At 43.2% G+C, this 21,447-nt stretch overlaps 1 protein-coding gene across 8 annotated transcripts in view; it reads right to left on the reverse strand.

The window, feature by feature from the left end:
* Frmd4a (FERM domain containing 4A) overlaps positions 1 to 21,447 on the reverse strand; it is a 526,608-nt gene that overhangs the window by 157,730 nt on the left and 347,431 nt on the right. For all 8 annotated transcript variants that reach the window (XM_069990391.1, XM_069990392.1, XM_069990393.1 and 5 more), the window contains one exon: positions 14,089 to 14,154. In XM_069990391.1, the coding sequence (XP_069846492.1) occupies positions 14,089 to 14,154 (66 nt within the window). The remainder of the gene's footprint in view (positions 1 to 14,088; positions 14,155 to 21,447) is intronic.

The raw sequence follows: 21,447 nt of genomic DNA on the forward strand, positions 1-21,447 counted from the left end.
TCTGAGCTGTCTTTTAAATTCAAGTAGCCAGGTGACAGTGGCTCATGCCTATAATTTTGGCTACTCAGGAGACTGTCATCTGGGGATTGTAGTTCAAAGCCAGCCAGGTAGAAAAGCCTATGAGACTCTATATCCAAAAGCAGCAGCGAAAAGCTGGACTGGAAGCATGGTGTTAGTGGTAGAGCACCAGCCAAGCTAAGCCACATTACCCCATTGTCAGATCACTTCCGTAAACTCATTTCTTGCTAAAGCTCCTTTAGAATGTTCTCTACATACCTGACTTAAGTCACATTCTATTCTTTAGACTCTATGTTCCCACGTGTTAGGATGACTTGTTTCTTTTTCTTTAATTTTAAAGGTGATGTACAGAGAGGTTAGTTATATAAGTAAGATAATAAGTACATTTATTGTCAAACATTGTTATCCCCTCCCTCGTTTTTTTTTCTCCCACAGTGGAGTCTACAATGCTGCTGTAACTGTGACTTTGAATAAAAGCCATGTGATGGTGACTCACGCAAGTGTTAACTTCAAGGCTGGGCTGGAAGAATCCCTGTGGTGGAAGAAGTGGGGAGATCACCAATGACTTACTCATTCATTTGGACAGAAGACTAAGGGAACCGTGTTTATGAGGAAATAACTTCTGAATGACCCTTCTCTGTGGTCACCTCAGCCAACAGGATCCCTGCCATGCTGTGCCCGCCAAAAGAACTCGGAGGGACTCTGGAGATGTCGTTATCTGGTCTAGGGCTTTGGGTGCGGCTCTAGTGAATCTGGCCAGCACAATTAGCATCCTTCTCTTTGTTCCTCCTGTGATTTCATGTACGTGGACTTTTCCAGACTTCCATGTGGCCCTGTCAGAGATGCCCAGCTCACAGCTCATCAAACCTGGGACCCCCTGAGTCACTCAGTACACACTGCTTGCTGGTTAGGGACCAGGGGACAGGGATCTCACAGTCATATCTTATTGAGGTTGCAATGAGGGAACTGAACACAAGGTATCACATCAGCATGTGCTGACCCCACCCCAGGCCAGGTTTTCTCTGCGGACACACTGAGTCCAAAGGCTCCTGCTAATGGCTTGTCCCACCCAGGTGGCAAACCGCAGTGTCCCCTATCAAAATGATGGGAGTGAAGCCATCGCACGGCCAGGGACGCTTTAGTAAGTGGTTTCACACACTGTGCTGCTCTAGAGGCTCACAGCTGCCTTTCAAAGTGTGGATCGTTAACTACTCTTCTCTTTGCTTTTCCTTTCCTCACTTTCTTTACAGAGGGAGGGAGGAAGGGTGGGCAAATACAGTCATGGACTTCCCATGTACATTATGTAAAAGGTGAACTATGTAACTTGAGGGTATGGATGGGATAGGGAAAGATGGGGAGACCCATGGAAGAGGGGACATGGATCAAAATGCAGTGTACTCACAATCTGACTCGTGGAATTGAAACCCCTGTGGTACTAAAAAGAAGAAACAAGCAAACAGCCAAGCTCAGAGAGACCAATGGCACATGCTTTCTCTCACATGCTGGAGCGAAATCTAAAATACACCCGGTCTTGATAAGTTATACAGGACTCTAGGCACAAACAGTGAGACCAAAGGAGGATACTCTGAGGGGAGAAACACAAAGGCACAATGCCTCTGTGTCTCTGATCATATGACATAATATTTATCAAAATGGGAAAAAGTAAAAGCAGAAGAACAAAAAAAAACCTTGAAAAACTCTCAATGGTTTCACTGAGGTGGGTATCATAATCATTGGGACCCTGTCTGGTCCTTGATTGGGGTTCTCAGTTACTATGATTCTTAATGTGATAACAGGTCCTCCAGGTTCTCAAGTTGAAAGTTACATATTCCTGCTTTACCATAAAGAAAAAAGTGAGGGGCTAAGAAACAGGCCCATGAGCTCTGGGAACAATAGAGGGCACTACAGAAGCTAGCTGGGGCCTAAGCACTGCTTCTTAACATCCAGTCAGCAGAATCTTCATATCCTGTGAGTGGCTGAGGGCTGGAGCAAGTTAGGGGCACAAGTCAAGGGCCTGCTGAATGTACCTCAAATGACACCGCTCCAAGTGACACAATGTAGAATGACGATCATTTTTGTCCTGTGCATTCATGAATATAAATTAATGAGAAAAAAAACGAGAACTGTTGAACTCAGGGTTAGAAAGCTGCTTTACTTGCTAAGATTTGTGCATTGTATGTGAGTATATGTTAGCAGTATGTGTGCTTGTGTGTGGTATATAAGTGTGCATGCAATGTGTATATGTGAGTGTGCATGTGTGTGTGCTTGATAGACTCAATGCTGAAAGCATGTTGATGTCACAGATTCATGAGTTTATAGGTCATTTTATTAATCTCCAAAAGGGAGTAAAAGGTCATGATTTACCCACACTTCTTCAGCTCTGCTACTCATATGTGGTCAAAATGGAGTAATGAGATGTTCTAGAATTACCAGAGTTCTAAAGCACCTTTGTGTGAAATAGAGATGAGATTCCTTTAAAAAAAAACCCACTGGCAATCTTATAAGGGAAAGGAAGGCCAAAGTAGAGGAATGCTCATAATTTTTAAAATATTGCTGACACATGGCCCACTTTAGTGCAGTACTGTAGCTTACAATCTATCACCAATTTTAAACTGATCAATCATTGTACTGATCTATTACTATTCTCAAAAGGGCTCCATGTGAAAATTTTTAAACTTCCTTCCTTAAAAACAAACTTGTAGCAGGGCGTTGGTGGCTCACACCTGTAATCCTAGCTACTCAGGAGGCCGATATCTGAGGATCCAGGTTCAAAGCCAGCCTGGGCAGGAAAGTCTGTGAGACTCTTATCTCCAATAAACCACCAGAAAACTGGAAGTGGTTTTGTGGCTCAAGTGGTAGAGCGCTAGCCTTGAGCTAAAGAGCTCAGGGATAGCACCCAGGCCCAGAGTTCAAATCCGATGACTACCACCACCAACAAAAACAAAACAAAACAAAAAACAAAAAAAAACTTGCCCAATCAGTATGACTTGATGGTTAGGCAGCCTCCCAGGGGGGATTGGTCAAAGATTGTTGGGGCGCCCACAGGCCTTGTTAGTTACTTAGAAGTGTAAGCTACACTTTACTAAATGTTGTGGTGGGAGAGGGTGATTATAAATACCCCAGTACTCCCAATGAGCACTACAAAGCCAGGCAACTTGGATGGAAGATGCATGTGAACTTGTGGCTACCTGAGCCTGATAGTCATGTGCTGAGAAACTCTATCACTTTCCTCCATATAAAAGACACTGATGCCTTCCATGTCTGTCTTCCCACCAAACACAGCCAACATGACCCATATAAAATCGATACAATTCATATGGATGTATACCTCAGCATCATTTCAATGTAAAATTCAAGAAGAATGGGGTCATCCACAAAAGACTGTGATGCAAATGTCAAAATCATGTTCTCCTATTTTATCCCTCAGGATGAAGAATGATAAGCCCAAAACCTAACTCGGTTTTCTGGATAGTTATTTGGACTCTGTGCAACCAACTATGCATAAATATTCTGTCTCTTGTCCCATGGCCTTGGCACGTGAATTATATGTGACATTGAGAAGGCACACAGTGATAACCAGTGTTCAAGAAAAGATTAGATGATGGCTAGGCAGTTATTTTTGATGGACTGTCAGCCCATCATTTGTCAAATGAACCCACACTGAACTCTATAAACACTCCTTAAAGACTTGCACACTAGGTTCCTATGGTATAGGAGACCTAATGAGTACATAAAAGAGCACTGTAAATTGTGTGGTATGATAGCCTTTCTAGCTTTTCCCCCAAAGCCAAGCTTGTTAACATTCCCACTTTACAGGTAAGACAGCAAAGGCAAATGTCAGTCTAGGTTACCATGACTACAAGTGGTCCAGCCTGAGCCTTAGTTTCTAGCTAAGAGATGCTTACTGAGCACCAGAGAGCCTCTGAACAACTTGTGTGTCCTAATTCATTTAATCCTAATCAGAAGCCTACAAGGCAGGCATTAGCATCAATTTAGAGATCAAATTAAGGCAGTGAGACTAGAGGTAACTATTTTTCCCCACTGTGAAATAGGTTCTGCAAGCAGCCAAGATCACAGAGCTGCTAAGTAATAGAGTCAACATTTACAGCTAAGCCACATGGCCTCAAAGCCAGTGCTCAGCATATTGAAGCCTTCTCTCACTCTGGAACCAGGCAGCCTAGTTTTCAATTGGTATCTACAATTTACTGGAGGTGCCCTCTTGGTAACTTACATAAGTTCTCTGTGCCCCAATTTCCTCAACTGAGAAATGAGAACAATGGTTAACCCATGGCACAGGGCTACAAAGCTGACTTGCTGAGTCAACACATATAAGCTCTTAGAACAGTGTCGAACACAAGAGTAAGTGTTAGCTAATGAAATTAGCTAATGCAATGATTAGTCACTAAGCTATATAACTTTCTAAATCATCTAGGAGATGATTTATATAGTTTGGAGTAAGGGCACATGCCTTTAATCCTAGCACTTTGGAAATAGAGGTAGAAAGATTACAAGTTGTGGACTTAGCAAGCAAGACCTTGTCTCAAGAAACAAACAAGCAAACAAAAAGATGGTTGTACAATTAAAACTCAGTTGATATGGACTGATCCAGAAATTCATCTTTGTGCATAAAGGACATGCATATTTCCTATCACCTGGGGTCTACCTAGAATAGTGCTTTCCAAACTCAGCTCTGCTGAGACATCTTCATGTTAACAACAAGGACTAGATGGCAGGGTTCAAACTTCCAACATCTGTATGATTTTTGTAGCTAAAAGAAATGTGAGAACCCTTGGTCTAAAAGAATGGAGTAAGGTCATGCAGTTCCTTGTGCTCACAGCTCAGTGTGGCAAACAAATACTACAGAGACCACCATAGAGTGGGCAGTTTAGGGCCAAACTCATACCTATTTGACATCCTGTGGCTTTGAAAACAGAACACTGCTGGATCATGGAGGAACTTGAGAGCCAACACAAGAGTTTTAAATAAGATTAGATAGTGGAGGCCTTCGATGGGTTACAACATAACACTTGGAGAAGAATGATCTGCTTGTGTGGTGGAGGACACACTGGGGTGGCGAGAACTGCTGGAGGAGGGAACTGCTTTTGGACTCCAAAGAGACACATTTCCCATGACAATGAGCCTTTGGGGAGTGTTGAGTCCAGGAAGGTCACTATCTTCCACTGGGGGTGGAGATGGAAGGTCATTCCCTTATGAACGCAAAGGAAGACTGAGAAGATATGACAGTGGGCATGGTGTGGAGAAATCAGCCAACAAGGACTGCAGCTACCGAAGTACTACACTCATGACTCACTTTCCAATCAGGCTCAAGAAGACAGCCACTCAGATTTCATGGGGCAGGGGAATGATGTGCTGGGAGAGGGGGTTGAGTGTGAAGTTGGAGCTGCCATACTGGTAGGTCATCACAAAGACCAGTAGGCAGCTAGATACGGGATTGGGGCTTTGGTAAGATCTGAGAATCTTCCACACCTCTTTGGTGGATAAATAGTTGGCTCTGTGCTGAGCAAGTGGGTTAAAATTCAAGGGCTATGGGTCAGTTCAGGAGAGAAGAGTCAGGAGGGAGTGATTCAGATTTTCTTAAACTTTTTAATCTTTCTTCCACCACATCGATACCTGACACTCTCATTTTCTTTCTGTAAAGGGGAGGAGGGGTCCCAACAGAGATGGCAGAATGAGCCAGCTGTCTTCCCTGTCCCCCTGGCCCTCTTTGACACCAGAGGCAAGGGTTTGTGGGTAGAAACACATGGAGAAGGTGAATGATCCTGACCAATGTAGAAAGCAAGCAGCAGACACACTTGATGCCTTGAAGAACACCAAGCACTGGACTTGTAAAGAGTTGTACTGTCTAAATAGTAATTTAGCACACAGATTCTTAGCCCAAAGGGAGGGGCAGAGATCTGCCATGGTACATAGGTGCTATTTACCACAGAAGCCAGTATCTGAATTTTCCAAAGTTACAAAATTAATCTAAGAGTTACAGACACAAAGCACAATGCTAACACCATCTAAGCTAACTCTCAGCTTCCCATCATCCTATCCTATCCAAGGAAAGCCAGTTTTCTCTCTACTTCTGAAGTCTTCTTAGCAGTGTGCACATATGCCTTTCTCCTAATAACATTGTTCCTCACATTTTGCTGGACTACATGCTGTATGAGTTTGTTCCAATCTTCCCTTTCCTTTTTTTTTTTTTTTGTCAGTCGTGGGGCCTGAACTCTGGGCCTAGGTGTTGTCCCTCAGCTCTTCAGCTCAAGGCTCATGCTCTACCACTTGAGCCACAGTGGCACTTCCAGCTTTTTCTGCTTATATGGTGCTGAGGAATCGAACCCAGGGCCTCATGCATGCAGGGCAAGCACTCTACCACTGAGCCACCTTCCCAGCCTTCCCTTTCCTTCTTGTCTCCCTTTAGCACAGAGACAAGGAACATACCATTCAATAGCCCTCTCTCCTGAGGAGCCTTATCTGCAAATGCTCTCATATAACACCACCATGAAAATGCTTCTGTAAAAGGACCATGGAGTAAAGGGCCCAGCAGAGAAACAAAAGCAAACGCAAAGCAATCAAAAGAACCAACTTTCTGGAGCGCTACTCATTCCTGGAAGAAAGGAGGCCACACTTCCCTTTGCTTCTCTTACTCTCCCTTTCACATTTGATTTGAGCCTCTTGAAATTGCCCTTTTCTCAGGACAGTGTTGGCCAAATATTTGCCATCACCAATGATTCCAGTAAATGCATGTTAATATCGGCTAAAATCAAGGGGGAAATGGGGCACAGAGATGGGAGTGTGCCTAGAGGGAATGGGATGTGGGGGAAGGGAAGCACAGAAGCAGCGTTGCTAGGCAACCAGCAGCCTGGACCAGACAGCCCAGGAGCTAAAGATGCAGAGATGGCCTCTCCTCCCTTGCCCTGCCCTGCACCTCACTGAGCTGTCTGGCTCTAAGCTGTGTGTGTGTGAGGGGGTCCCCAGATGGTGGCATCAATCTGTCGTATCCTGACACTCGGCCTTCTCTCATCTCCCCCCAGGGAGACAGGGATCTGCCTTTGTTTTCAACCAGCGTGAAAAGAGCTCACCAACTTTATCATAAAGACTCTTGCTAGAGAGGGAACATGCATAGCATCCCCTTCCTCCTCCCCAAGGAGGGGAGGGATGGCACCATTTAGCTGTATGCCTCCCGTGGGTATATTTTATCAACTATTTCTTATTCTGTTATATACCACTAAATGAGCTTTTTAACTACATATAGAATTACCACCGAGTCTGTGTCAATACTCTCTTATATCTTAATATGTAGTTGCTTCACTACGTGCCTTTACAATGTTAAATATTATCACCACCCCCAGAGTCTGCAAAGACATCTGGTTTGCTCATTTGGTGGTGTGCCCAGGTTTGCAGAGGGGAGCCTAATAAATGATGACGGCAATCAGGCCAAAGTTGAGGTCAGCCCAAGGCGGGGCTGCCTGAATCCCATTTGGCTCTTGTTTGATGGGGTGGCCTGGTGGTGTGGGAGGTCCCAGACAGAAGGTTCATAATGCTGAGTCCCTCTGTCTGCTCCCAGTTTCTGTGAATGGCTTCTTAGCCCTTGTCTGAGCCAGGAACTCCTGGTGAATTGAGTATAGACAGGAGCAGATGGCAGGCATGGACCACGCTTCAGTAGATGGTCCAGCCAGCCAATCAGAAGAAACCACCTGCCCACCTTGCACCCTTGAGAAGATATGGAATCAATTCTATTTTCTTTTCTTTCTTGGCAACATGTGCTTTTAGGGAATTCCTGGTTTTTCTTCGTAGCAAACAACCCTGTGCATATTTTTTTTTCTAAGAGAAAAATATTAACCATAAAGTGGCTACAGAGGCAGTATAAGGGTAAATGTGTATGTGAATGTATGCAACTCAGCTCATTTATTCTATGCAGGATCATTAGTCTAGATTTTTTTTAACACATCATATACAGCTGGTTTGTTTTATAACTCATGTTAGCTCAGAATGTTTACTCTGTCCCCAGACCTTCTTTATTCACAGCTCATGTTAACTTTAACCTTGAAGATTAACTGACACTAATATCACTGTGAGCCAGAGACTAGTGTTGGGAAGGCAATGACTGCTTCGTCTTCTGCCTTGCAAAGTTCTTTCAACGTGGTAGACTGCAGCTTACATAAGATGCGAAAATCCTTCACCCCTGTGTGTCACATCATTAAATCATTACTAGATAGACTAGGACCTGAATTCAAAGACACACAACCTTATCTCAGGTAAGATAAGGTTGGAACTCTCCATTTCTATCATTAGACCAGTACAGAAGCTGCATTACGAATGATTGGCACCATGTCTCAGGTCTTCATTGAGTGTACTTGTTATCATGCAGCAAAGACAGAGCAAGACATAGTAATAGAGCCCTCAGCTCAAACCATGCATCCCACTTAGCCAGCGACAGGCCTTTGAACAAGTTATTTAACCTTTCTGAATGCCCATTTTCTTATCTGAGTCGGCTGCTATGTGGTACTGTGAGGATGAAATCAGATATGCTCTGGACAAGTTCTAAGAATGGCAAAATGTAGTTATTATTGTGATGGACACTCAGTATGAGATCTGGGTGACCTGAAGCAATTCTATTATGTGCACGTTCTACCCCCTATTGTTTAAATAACTTCTATTCTTTAGATAAAGTCATCCCACAACGGGAGCCACAAAGTAAGCCATAATATATTATATATATATGTGTATATATATATATATATATGTATATATATGTATGTGTGTATGTATTTTTTCCCCTGAGAAAGGGCCTCAATATTTGTAGCCCAGAGTGGCCTCAAACTTGCAATATTCCTGCCTTGGCCTTTTAAGTTCTGGGATCACAGGCATACACCACCATATCTGGCAATTTTAATGTTTTAAATAGCCATATGGAAAAAGAAACAGAGGAGATTAATTCAAATATACAAATTCCTCCAACCTAAAATACCCAAATATTAACCTTTCAACATAGAATCAGCAACCTAAAAATCATTAGTAAAACGCCCAGTTTTTTAAAAATATGAAATCTTTAACATTGGTGTGTTCTCTCTGTCACCACTGAACACCTCTGGAGTGTTGCTTGGGTTTTGGGGGGAAAGAGGTAGGTAGGTAGTACTGTGGCTTGAACTCAGGCTGGTACTCTACCACTTGAGGCACACTGCTACTTCTGGCATTTTGCTGCTAAAGTGGAGATAAGAATCTCATGGAATTTTCTGCCTTTGCTGGTTTCAAATCAAGCTCCTCAGATCTCCATCTGCTTGACAGCTAGGATTACAGGCATGAAGCACAGTGCCCAGCAGCCTGATACTTCTGTTCCAGTGGCTTTTGCAAGATTAGGGACAGTATGTAATTCCAGCAGTCATCTACTTACTATCTTGAATTCTCTTGGAAAACACTGATTACTAAAATTGTGCCCCATTTCTGAGAATTGTAGGGATACCTTGTTCCTCTGTTTTCCTAGAAGTGAGCAGTTATGAATGTCCTGTGGCCATAGACTATGTCAGAGGGAAGAGACACAGCCATCCCCAGACAGCTTGGAGCTTAAGAGACACAGCCATCCCCAGACAGCTTGGAGCTTAAGACACAGCCTCCCAGGATGGATCAGCTTCTTAAGCCAAACAGGAAGTGAGGTAGGTGATGGCAGGAAGTTGTGTAAATGGAGAAGACTGCAGTGGGTAAAAGCTTTATCACAGAGAGAGGAACTTCTGCCACCTAAAATGGTGGACAAAAAAGCAGGGAAGGTGGTCCAAGGATTGGAAAGAAAAGTATTTTCTCCTGCTGGCCTGTCTTCTGGGAAAACAGGACCTTATACAGTATATATCATATACCTTCAGGGAAGATCATAAGGATGATGCCATTCCATTCTAGTGGAAATCCATTCTAATTTCTATGAGGAACTGGAAAGAGTGGCACATGCATATCATCCCAGCTATTCAGGAGGCAGAAATAGGAGGTTCAAGGTTAAGAGGTTCACTCCAGGCAAGAAGTTAGCGAGACTCTATCTCAACAAAAGAGACAGGTGTGGTGGTATGCACCTGTGATCTCAGCTACATGGGAGTCATACATAGGGAATCCCAGTCAGAGGCAGGTCTAGGCAAGAATGTGAGGCTCTTATCAGAAAAATAACCTAAAAGCAAAAGGTACTAAGGTGTGGGGTAAGCAGTAGAGAGCCCTGAGTTCAAATCCTTTGCTGATAAAAATATAAATGCTAGCCAGGTGCTGGTGGCTCACACTTGTAATCCTAGCTACTCAGGAGGATGAGATCTGAGGATCTTGGTTTCAAGTCATCCCAGGCAGGAAAGTCCATGAGACTCTTATCTCTAATTAACCTCCAGAAAACCTGAAGTAGTGCTATGGCTCAAGCAGTAGAGCACTTGCCTTGAGCTGAAGAGTGCAGGGACAGTCAGTGCCCAGGTCCAGAGTTCAAGCCCCACGACCAGCCAAAAATAAAAATAAAAAATAAAAATGCTCATTGTTCTTCCATCTCCACCTCTGTTACCAAAGCTTCAGGAAGAGGCTCAGAGCTTCGGAATCATAGACGATGGTGGCCCCTCTCACTTTTCATGGAGGCTTTCAGAAAAAAGTTCTCATGAGTAAACAATTTCAGATCACAGAGTGAAAAACACAGACTTCAGGTTGGCCTGCCATACACCCGTGATGTACTGTGCTCACATCATCTGTCCAATTGTCCTTAAGTGGAATGTAAGAACTTACGGAGCAACCTGGTGAAGATATGAACACAGGGCACTGGTGACTTGTGCTAACACTATTCATCTACCTCAGGAGGCTTGAGATCTGCAGGGATCTCGGTTGGAAGACAGCCTGGGAAGAAAGTCCATAAGACTCATCACCACAATAACCAGCAATAAAAGCTCAACTGGCGGTAGAGCATCAGCTCAAATAAGCTCAAGGACTTGAGCACAAACCTTGGTACAAATGAAAATCAAACAAACAAACAAATGACATATCAGGAAATGGCCTGTGTTTTTAGATTAATTCCTAGCCTACACTCCGTTGCCTTCCACCCTCCCCCACTACAAATAATGTACCATTTACGGGGATGATCCAGGTTTTGGAAGAGCAGGTTTCACTCAGTAATCTCCAAGGGCTTGACAGGCTAAACATTGAATGTGAGAATTAAGGCCATTTTCTCCATAACTCAGAGAAAGGAAATGTTAAGGCAGCATTCCATCACTGCATGAAATTATCTATGTGCTTGTCTAGCTCCAGACTCCTCCGTAGGATGCAGTTCCTGACTTTTCTGTGGGGGCAAACTCTTTTTCCAAACCTGCATCCCACCTGACAAACCTTGTCAGGTCAATATAATGGAAAATGTCATTCCTCTCCCTCCCCATCTTTCCAACTCTGGACTGAAAGGTAACAACAGGTACTGTTTAGTCCAAAGCTGATAACAAATGTCCTGAACTGGTCCTCAACCTCAAGTTCAATAGTTGATATAGATGACTAAAGTAGAATTAAGGTAGAAATGAATCTGAAGGTAATCATTTTATGATCTTTTAAAATAAGGGCACAGAAACTGGATGCTAGTGGCTAGGCCTATAATCCTAGCTACTGAGATAGGAGGACTGTGGTTCGAAGTCAGTCTGGGCAAGAAAGTCCCTGAGCTCTTATCATTAAAAAAAAAGGCAGAAGTGAAGCTGTGGCTCGTGTGGAAGAGTACCAGCTTTGAGCAAAAACAAAAACAAAAACAAAACTGAGTTCAAGCCCCAGTGCTAATACAAAAAAAAATGAGGACATGAGGTCAAAATGTTTGGAGTCAATTGGAATCTAGAGATGGAGCCAAATGAGCTGGAGAATAGGGGCTACCCTTAGAAAGAAATCTAATTTAGAATTCAGGACAACAGAACTATGTAGAAGAGAAAGACAATTCATATATTTAAGTTGGCTTTTGTCCAACCGCTGTCTCCAAGTTTTGCTGAAGCCTGTTCTAAAATAGTTTTCCCTTTTATATCTATATGTATAAAGAAATTTGTGTGTGCCAAATCAAATTCCTGGCCAAACAGTTGGTTCCATGGTGAGAAATACTGAAAAGATGTAATAATAATACCAAGCAAGGTATCTTAGGCTCATACTTTTCTTTTTTTCATTCAACAAGTATGTATCTTAATGACATCATCTTCCAGAAACTGGACTGAGCACTAGTATCACAATGGCCAACGTACAGACTTGTTCCTCAAATTTTGTGGGGGAGGGCTTTGGAAAGCAGTAACAAGTACAGAAGCAATGACAATGAGGTATATATGGCCATGTAGGAGATTGCCACAGGACAAAGGGCTGCCTGGCCAGGCAGCAGAGAACACTGGTGTAGGGGAGGGAACTGAAGAACTCACTGAAATTAGTCAGAAGCAGGGGACAGGGGCATGGGAAGAACAGTTCCTAGGAAGAGAGAACACTGTAGAATATGTCTGACAAAGCATGGCAAGAACATGAGGCTCTTACTTGACCAATACTTTCGTGATTTTATAGGACTGAAGAAAACTGCTCCCCTACTATGCGCATCAGTCATTCTGTGTGTTTCTGGGACTTAAGTCCCTATCAGCTATCCCCGTTCCTATTTTCCTAAGGCCAGCTGGCCAATCCACAGCCATGAAATTGTCATTTGAAGTCTCATTTCTTATCCCAGAAGGTAGCTTTGTCCTAAGCCTCAAGCTTTAAGAAAATGTTAAAAACATACCAGGCAGACTAATCACCTATGAACTCACCCACTCAGTCTTAAAATGTCAGGCATCTAATGTTGGTTTGGTGAAAGAAAGACTCTGTGGACTGAAGAGATCTTCCTGAATAGTTTACCTTTATTGCTTCCCTCACCCAAATCCAAACACCAAGTCTGACTTTTAACAAGACTGCAGGCTATACGATCTAACCTAATAAGGACGTGATCTTTAATGCAAAAGTCTACACAGAGGGATAAGTTAATGACAACATTTATTCCTAATAGGGGCTGCCCTTAAAAAGAATACTGCTTTGGTGTTCTGGACAACAGAATATTATAGAAGAGAAAGACAATTCATCTATTTAAGTTGGCTTTTGTCCAATAGTTTCAAGTTCCATTTTTCTAAGGTTGGCTGAAGCCTATTATTAGTCTTTCCATTTTGTATATGTCTAAAGAAAATTTGGAAAAAAACTATTTTGCAAAATACTTCAACATATCCACACAGGTGAATGATTAGGTAATAATAGTGTTATTGGTTTCTGGAAATGTATGCAGCTCTTAACAAAGATGATAATTTATAGTTACTTGGAAAGTGCTAGTGAAAAACAATACTAAGTGGTAAAGTAAAACATACAAAATTACACATGCATTATGATTGCAAGAAATGCAAATATGAAAAAAATGCTGCAAAGATATCCACCAAAAGGAGAAGTAACGCAATGGTAAAAGCAGGAGCTGAATACAGCTTTTAAGGCTGTTTAAACAAGGTTCAGGATGTCATCTGTTCAAGGGCAAGGTGAGCAAGTCCAGAGGCTGTGATTCTGGCTTCTATGACCCTTACATGTTCTCAGCTTGGGGAGAAACTGGTTGATTTCCCATGTCTCAGTTTTTCCAGATGTTCAACAGTGATGATGGCGTAAGAGTACAGGCACTTACACTTCCAAGAGCACATATCTTGTCTCTTTAATTTGAAAAAGAGTAGACTGTGTGCTATTCCCTCTGAGCAAAGAGTGACCAGTCACTTTTACTTCCAGCAAGAGTTATGAATTAGATTATATGGCAGTTCACTCTTTCCAAGCAGGAAGAATAACTCAAGGCACTTATGGAATTTCCTTTCCTACAGAATCATAACAATAGCTTAGATATACATCTGGCCTTGCAAATTCCCAAGCTGCAATGTCCAGAGACAGAGAATGAGTAAAAAATAGCTTAAACACACAATACCCTGGTGTGCCCCAGCCCAGTCTCTGCAGATTTCATAGCTAGATATTGAAGAACACTTGACCTCCTCTTCCTTCTCCAACAAATCAACCTCAGAATCACATGAATCTCAGGAGAAACTTACAAAGTGGGCCCCCAAAGGGACTTACCTGTACCAGGAGTTCCAGCTTCCTGTCATCCAGAAGGTGTACTTGACATCGACGGCCCTCCGTCATCTAAGAGACAAGAGACATGGTGGCCATTAAAGTGGAGAAGTGGGACAAAGGATGTGAGGGCTCCTGAGCTGGACCCCACTGGAGATAGTTGTCTGGGAGAGTTGGGTCATCAGTAACAAGAAGTGGTAGTAGCGGCACCTCATTCATTCAGAAATATTTATGGGGCAATTTCTATCCAGCCGGGGCCATTCTGAGAGCCAGATATGGAGCAGCACATAATACTTCATGGAGCTTACATTTCCATGGAGGAGAAATAAAATAACATATGCGTTTGCAATATCTTACTAAGTTATGGTAAGTGTTCTTCATGTATTCATTATTCCATTCAGTAACTGCATTACCACAAGTGAGAGAGCTCAAGATCCCATCTTTGGCCCCAGATTCACGGTTTCCCTTGTTGATCAGTACCAAAGCAGAGGCCCACCCATCTTGCATCTTGGTGTTAGCCCAGCGTGTCAAGAATGACCTGAGTCTATGCAGGACTGTCAGCATAAGCAGGATAGAAGTGCCCATAGCCCACCTGGAACCCTGTCCCTTGTGCCTTTTGAGATTTCTGTCTCTGAAGAGTGAAATAAGAAGTTGGAGCTGGGCACTGTGGCTCATGCGTGAAATCCTAGCTACTCAGGAGGCTGAGATCTGAGGATCACAGTTCAGAGCCAGTCCGGGCAGGAAAGTCCTTGAGACATTTATCTCCAATAAACTACCAGAAAACCGGAAGTGGCACTGTGGCTCAAGTGGTAGAGCAGTAGCTCGAGCTGAAGAACTGAGGGACAGTGTCCAGGCCCAGAGTTCCAGCCCCATGACTGACCAAAAACAAAAAAGCTGGCACTGGAGGAACTAAGTCCAGACTTAGCCCTGATAATTACTGGCTGGCTACAAGACTTTGGTGATTTCTAGACCCCAATCTCATAGACAAAAACAAATGGGCTGGGTCTGGTGGGATGCTAATATTTAATAACTGAATTTGTTTGATGTGTAGCATTTGCTAACATTGTCCTCAAAGGAAATCCTCAGCACAGCAAGTCTCCTCAGAGATAGCAGCTAGCTGCAGCTCTATGAATTATTGTCCTGCTGAAAGCCAAACACCTACATGCTGTCTGCTGACAGACAGGTGACTGTTACAATGCTGACAGTATTTGCAACCCCAGGAATATAGCAACAACGCCAAGAGTACAAATTGCTCAACTGCCGTGAAATCACGAGGAAGTAATAGGCTCTGAGTATTACTTTTGTTTTTAAAATATTGTACATTATGCTTATATAATTTTTTGGGGGGGGTCCGGTTGTGGGGACTGAACTCTGGGCTTGGGTGTTGTCCCTCAGCTCTTCAGCTCAAGCTAGCACTCTATCACTTGAGCCACAGCGCCACTTCCAGCTTTTTTCTTTTTGCTTATGTGGTACTGAGGAATCAAACCTAGGGCCTCATGCATGCAAGGCAAGCGCTCTACCACTGAGCTACCTTCCCAGCCCCAATGCTTATATAATTTAATTTTAGGAATGGCTAAGTTTTAGATCTGGTTCCAGAAATCCCTAAAAAAATGTAGTGACCGGCTCTCATGAGTTGACCTCAACAGTGCTGTGTGGATCTGAAGCCCTTTTAATGTTCACCTAGTGGAATATACTGGGCTGTTCAGTATTTCCCACCATGCTATCACCCCTAGTGAGGACTAGTATTTTCCCCAGAGATTAGCATGTTAAGCAGCTGTAAATAAAGGAGAGATGCACATAGGTAGATCCATGAGACTCATCTCCAATTAACCACCAAAAAGCTGAAAATAAAGCTGTGGCTAGCCTTGAGCAAAAAAGGCCCTGAGTTCAAACTCCTGGATGGCTCAAGCACACAGCTCAAGTGGTAGAACATCTGCCTAGCAAATGTGAGGCCCTGGGTTCAAACCCCAATACTTTCCCAAAACAAAAACCTTCACCAAAAACGTTAATTTCAAATTTCAATAGGTCTGTTAATAGGAACTAAATAAGTACTCGAGAGAAAAGAAGTTCAGAGCTACAGAAATGATTCTCACTAAAAAGTTTAACAGAGTGGAAATTAGTTCAAAAAGTGGTATACACTCCCTGATTGTTACAGGGTCTTAAAAAAAAAAGTTTATCACAGGCTTAAGAAAATTCCTTGAAGGGTGAAGATAAGAAGATTTATGAAAGACATACAATGTCTTTGTATCTTTCAAACACAACACTTTGAGCTTCCTCACATGGTGGAAAGTTAAGGGTTTATATCAGCCTTTTAGTTACTGATTCGCATTCTAATAGATTTTACGAAATCAAGTTGGTATCTAAGAGACCTATTTACAGTAATGAAGCCATAGAACATCATACTCTGAAAATATTTCATAGCACATAAAGTTCAGATGTAAAAGTTGACCCTGTCGGTCTTATTTTCATGAAAAGTAAAAATGCTCATTAAAATTCAATAATACCACTTTGTCTGCCCTGTAGCTAAAGGAAGTGTATTGAGAAGCTGGTATTTATTCCTGGGGAAAAGGTAAGCCTGCCCCTCCCTCATCCATGTCTCCCTTGGGGGAAAATAAAGGAAGCCTACAAAAGATACCCCAGGAATGTCTGAATAGAGACTAGTGTTTGATTCATTGTAGTTTTGGAGGTCCACCTTCCCTTTGACAACAGGGGTGTGGGTTGTTTCTTAAAAGAGCACCTGTTTATTGTTTGAGTCCTAAGTCAGACTGGAGTACCAGGTTTCCCTCATCGCTTCAGAAAAGGCGCACCGTGTGGGCGGGCACAGCCCAAGAGCAGACATCTGCAGCTTTGTGTGGCTTGCCAGGCACAGCTGAAATTTTCTCTTGAATACTAACAATTGTAAAATAGCACTGTGTTTCTTTTCTTTTCTCTCTCTCTTTTTTTTTTCAGCTGCGCAAGCATAATTGGGTCCCCGGCATCACCCTCAAAGGAAATCCTTTGGTAGAACAACGCTGTATGTACAGAGATGTCAGCTGGCTGCTATTCTAACCCTGAATTGTTTTGTACAACACAATTCTGTATCAATCACCAGCCTCCTAAAGGCTCCTGATTCTAAGGATGTGCCAGTTCTGGGGCTTGAACTCAGGGCCTGGGTGTTGTCCCTAAGCTTTTTTGCTCAAGGCTGGCACTGTAACACTTGAGTCACAGTTGCACTTCGGGATTTTTGCTGGTTAATTGGAGACGAGAGTCTCATGGCCTTTTCTGATTGGGCTGGTTTGAACCACAATCCTGAGATCTTAGCTTCCTGAATAGCTATGATTAAAGGCATGAGCCACCAGTGCCTGGCACAGAATCCTTTTGAATGTCACTTTTCTTCAAGACAGTGTAAATATTCTGAGTTGGGGAAATCTTTCTCTTCCAATACAGACTCAAATCTTCCCACTTTCCTGTGCTTCTGATTATTCCCCTTTTCTCAATATTATGTACCTTTTTCCTGTCTGCTCCTGACATTCCTTGGGTGTCCTCTCCCACTTTTCTTGCCCCTCACTTAATAATTTATGTGCCACAGTATATGTGTGTACAGAAGGATTCCAAGGGAATCATCCCAGCTCTGCTATTTCTAACATTTGTATAGAAATGTTACAAAGTTGTATAATGGCCATACCACCATTTGAAACATCCTGAACTTAGAAAAATACACTTTTGCTTTAGGATGAAACCTAAAACTTAGGCTATCAATATGTTACTCTTTCCCCCAGTTCCCTGGGTTAATTTTCATGGGTGAAGACCCCTGTATCTATCCACCCATACACATACACACACATACCCCTAGTTACTACATGCTTACTTATTTCTTGGTACAAAGCTAAGTTACCAAATTGGGCTTCATATTCCTGTTGGAGATTGAGACAGTAAAATTAAAAAATTATATATCCTAGTGGCTCATAAGAATTACCTAAAACAAAGAACGACCAATTTCAAGGCATTCCCAATTATCTCTAAGCAAGCTGAAATGCTATCTGTAAAAACTTGACCATCAATCAGAAAATTTAGAGGTAAAAAAGCTATGTGAGCTAAGGCACACACACAGAAACTTGTTTCACCGCCAGTCTTCCCAGTGAAGGGTCTTTAACCCAGAGGCCATCCTAAGAATGCCAGAGGCATTACTGCACAATGTGACCTTTGACCCCAGCCATTTCCTGGTTTAGAAGAAAATTCCAAGGCCATGACTACAATTTCCCTGCACTAGACATTATTGGAACGCCTTTTTTTTTGGGGGGGGGGGGAGATTGGGGGAGGTGTCACTTAAAAAGTATCACCTTGCTTTCCACACTTCAATTACCTCCTCAGAAAGATAAAAGCCGAAGCAGCAATGTAGGAACCCAAAGTTTTAGAATGACAAACTTCAATAAAATCAAACCATACTTCATTCACATCCAGGAACTGAATAGAAGCAACATGTCTACAGCCACCAAGAAACACAAGCTGTTGGTGAAAGTTCAGAGACAAAGACCCGAATGACAAGTTAAAATTTATTAGAAATATATGTTTGGCAGGATGGAGGTTTAAACTCAGAGCCTTGCTGGTGCTCTTACCACTTGAGCTGCACCTCCCGCCTAGCTCTTTGCTGGCTATTTTTGGAGTTAGACTCTGACTTTTCTGCCTGGACTGGCTCTGAGTACCTAGGATCACAGGCCTGAACCACTGGTACTGGGCTTATAGGCTCATTTTCTGAAAGTACTATGTATTAAAATCAGGTGATAAAGGCAAGGAGATTCAAGTTCTATTGGCAACAGAGGTCTTATTTAGGAAGAGGTGACATTGATCAAGATGCACTGTACTCATAAATTGACATGATGAAATGAAACCCCTCTATAAAATTACTTAAAGATGACAACAACAACAACAACAAGGCTGATCTTAGCCTCACTTTGCTCCACCACTTCCTCCAAATTGTGCTCTCTCTGTTTTTTGTGACTCTTGGATTTAGAAGAACAAAAGAGGTGAACCCCTGGGGGTTCTGGCTGCTCAATACAGCTGCAGCTCCTAAGACACAGGTGAGGATGTAGCTGAGTGGGCCTCCATTTGCCACAGCCAAAGGAAACTAGCTTTTCTTTGCTAATGCAGAAAGACAAGCCATGGCGTCAGGGGCTGCACTCGGGGCATGGGGACACAGGCTGCTGTGTCTGAGGAGGAACAGCATTAGCCCCCTGATGTCACCAAAGGACTCAGAGATCTGTGTGCATTCAAGCCCCAAGTCCTATGAGACAACCAGTTTAATACTGTCCACGTGATACATCTGGGCAGCAAGCGTGTAGAAAACCACACCAGTGTCTGAACTAGCATTAAAAAAATCATGCAAGGGACCTAGGCAGGTAAGAGATGAGACCCACCAGACAGCCCCAGCATGGAAGAAGACCCCTGACTTAAAGGGAGACTGTGGAATATGAGGAAGAAAAAGATCAGGAACAGAGGACAAACTCCTGGGCCTGGAGGGGAGGGCAGGGGCAAGGTGTCTGGTTAGTGGCTAGTATATGTGGAATCTGGGGCCAGGATGGACAATTGCTCTGTGTCTAGCTCTGACCAAATAGGAAACAAATACTGCAGGGTCCAAATGCATGAGCCTGGAGAGGTGCTATGTGTCCAGACACCAGCTCCAAGCCCAAAGCAGTAAAGCCACCCAGGGTCGAAGGCATCCGGTTCCTGGAAGACTGTGGTATTTTCTGCCCACCTCCCCAACTAGCCAGAAACCTCTAGAAGAGAAACTTGGGTTTCCTACCTGGATTCTGCCACGGCTGAAATTTCTTCTACAAACAGAACTCTTTATTTTTCTGTGTTGATACCAGGACTTCTCACTCTGGCTCAGCTTGCCTGCTCACAGCTGATGCTCTGTCACTTAGCCACACCTCCAACCTGCCTTTTATTTGGTTAATTGGAGATGGAGTCTCAAAGACTGTTCTGTCCTGGTTGGCTTTAAACCATAATCCTCCAGGTATCAGCCCTGAATAGCTAACTAAGATCAGAGGCTTGAGCCATTGGTTCAAGCTTCGGAATTCTTCTCGAACACTAACCTACCATCCTGCTCAAAGCACAAACATTTATGAAGACATAGTCACATTAATACAACCCAGCTGCAGACCTTTGCTTCTCTGCAGGCCTAGAAGCCTAGGTCTTTTTGGTTTTGCCTTCGCAGCAGTGGGAGTCTCTGAAGACACAGAGATGTAATCCTACTCAATGGAGACTTCATTAAGGTTACTTAGAGAGAGCTCAGGGAAGGGAGCAGAGCCTATCCTAGTAAGGAAAAGGGAGTGCAGAATTTGGAGCACAGAGGAAGTGATGGGCTGTGTGAACGGAGGCTTGAGGGGAAAGATTAAGCAGACCTGGACAGAGCTGGGAGGGGGAGGTGTTGGGGGGAAGGGATGCTAGGATTTGGGATATGGATGGGACAATGAAACCATCTCTTTCTCTCTTTATGCTGTGAAACAGGAATCAGTGGATAAGAATCTCATCGTGTGATGAGTCTGTGAATGTCTGTGATCTCAGCTACTTGGGAGGCAGAGGCAGGAGAGGCTCAAGTTCCAGGCCTGCTGGGGCCAACTTAGCCAGATTCTGTCTCAAAAACAAAATATAAATATAAATGATATAATAAAAGCAAGTGTGAAGCCCTTGGTTAAAACACCAGTACTAAGGAAGCTGAGATCTGAGGACAGCAGTTTAAATCCAGTACAAGTGAGAACGTTCATGAGACTCTTATTTTTCCATAAACTACCAAAAAAGCCAGAAATGGAGCTGTGGCTCAAGTGGTAGAGCGCTAGCCTTGAGCACAAAAGCTCAGGGACAGCATCCGGGCACTAACTCAAGCTCCAGGACTGGCACACATACATAGAAAATTAAGTCAGAAAGTAGAGAGTGAGACAGAAAAGGACAGAGTGCGTATGATGTCCTAAAATTTTTCCATGTGACATTTACGAAACATCAAGGGCACAGAACCTGCGAGCAGCATTTCCAGTGCCGCCCAAATTGATGGGGCCAAAGTTGCAAAACTAACGTTGATATTTAAAATAAGAAAGCCAAGGACAAGAAAAGACCCTTTAAAGACATGTTCCAAGCAGGAAGAGCAAAGGAAAGGATGGCGCCACCCCTCATAGCCAGTAAGGTCAAACCATGGAACAATATAGTTCCTGTTTTGTTTCAAACAGCTCAACCAAGAAGGTACACAAAGAGCTAACAAGGAGAAGAATCTAACGCCACTGTCCCCAAGGTAAGATCCAGATGGTTACATTAAATATAAAAAACAGGTATGTGAGCTGGGTGCTGGTGGCTCACATCTATAATCCTAGCTACATAGGAGGCTGAAATCTGGGG

Source organism: Dipodomys merriami, unplaced genomic scaffold (assembly GCF_024711535.1).
Source record: "Dipodomys merriami isolate MVZ:Mamm:240054 unplaced genomic scaffold, mDipMer1.0.p SCAF_4, whole genome shotgun sequence".
Taxonomy (NCBI): domain Eukaryota; kingdom Metazoa; phylum Chordata; class Mammalia; order Rodentia; family Heteromyidae; genus Dipodomys; species Dipodomys merriami.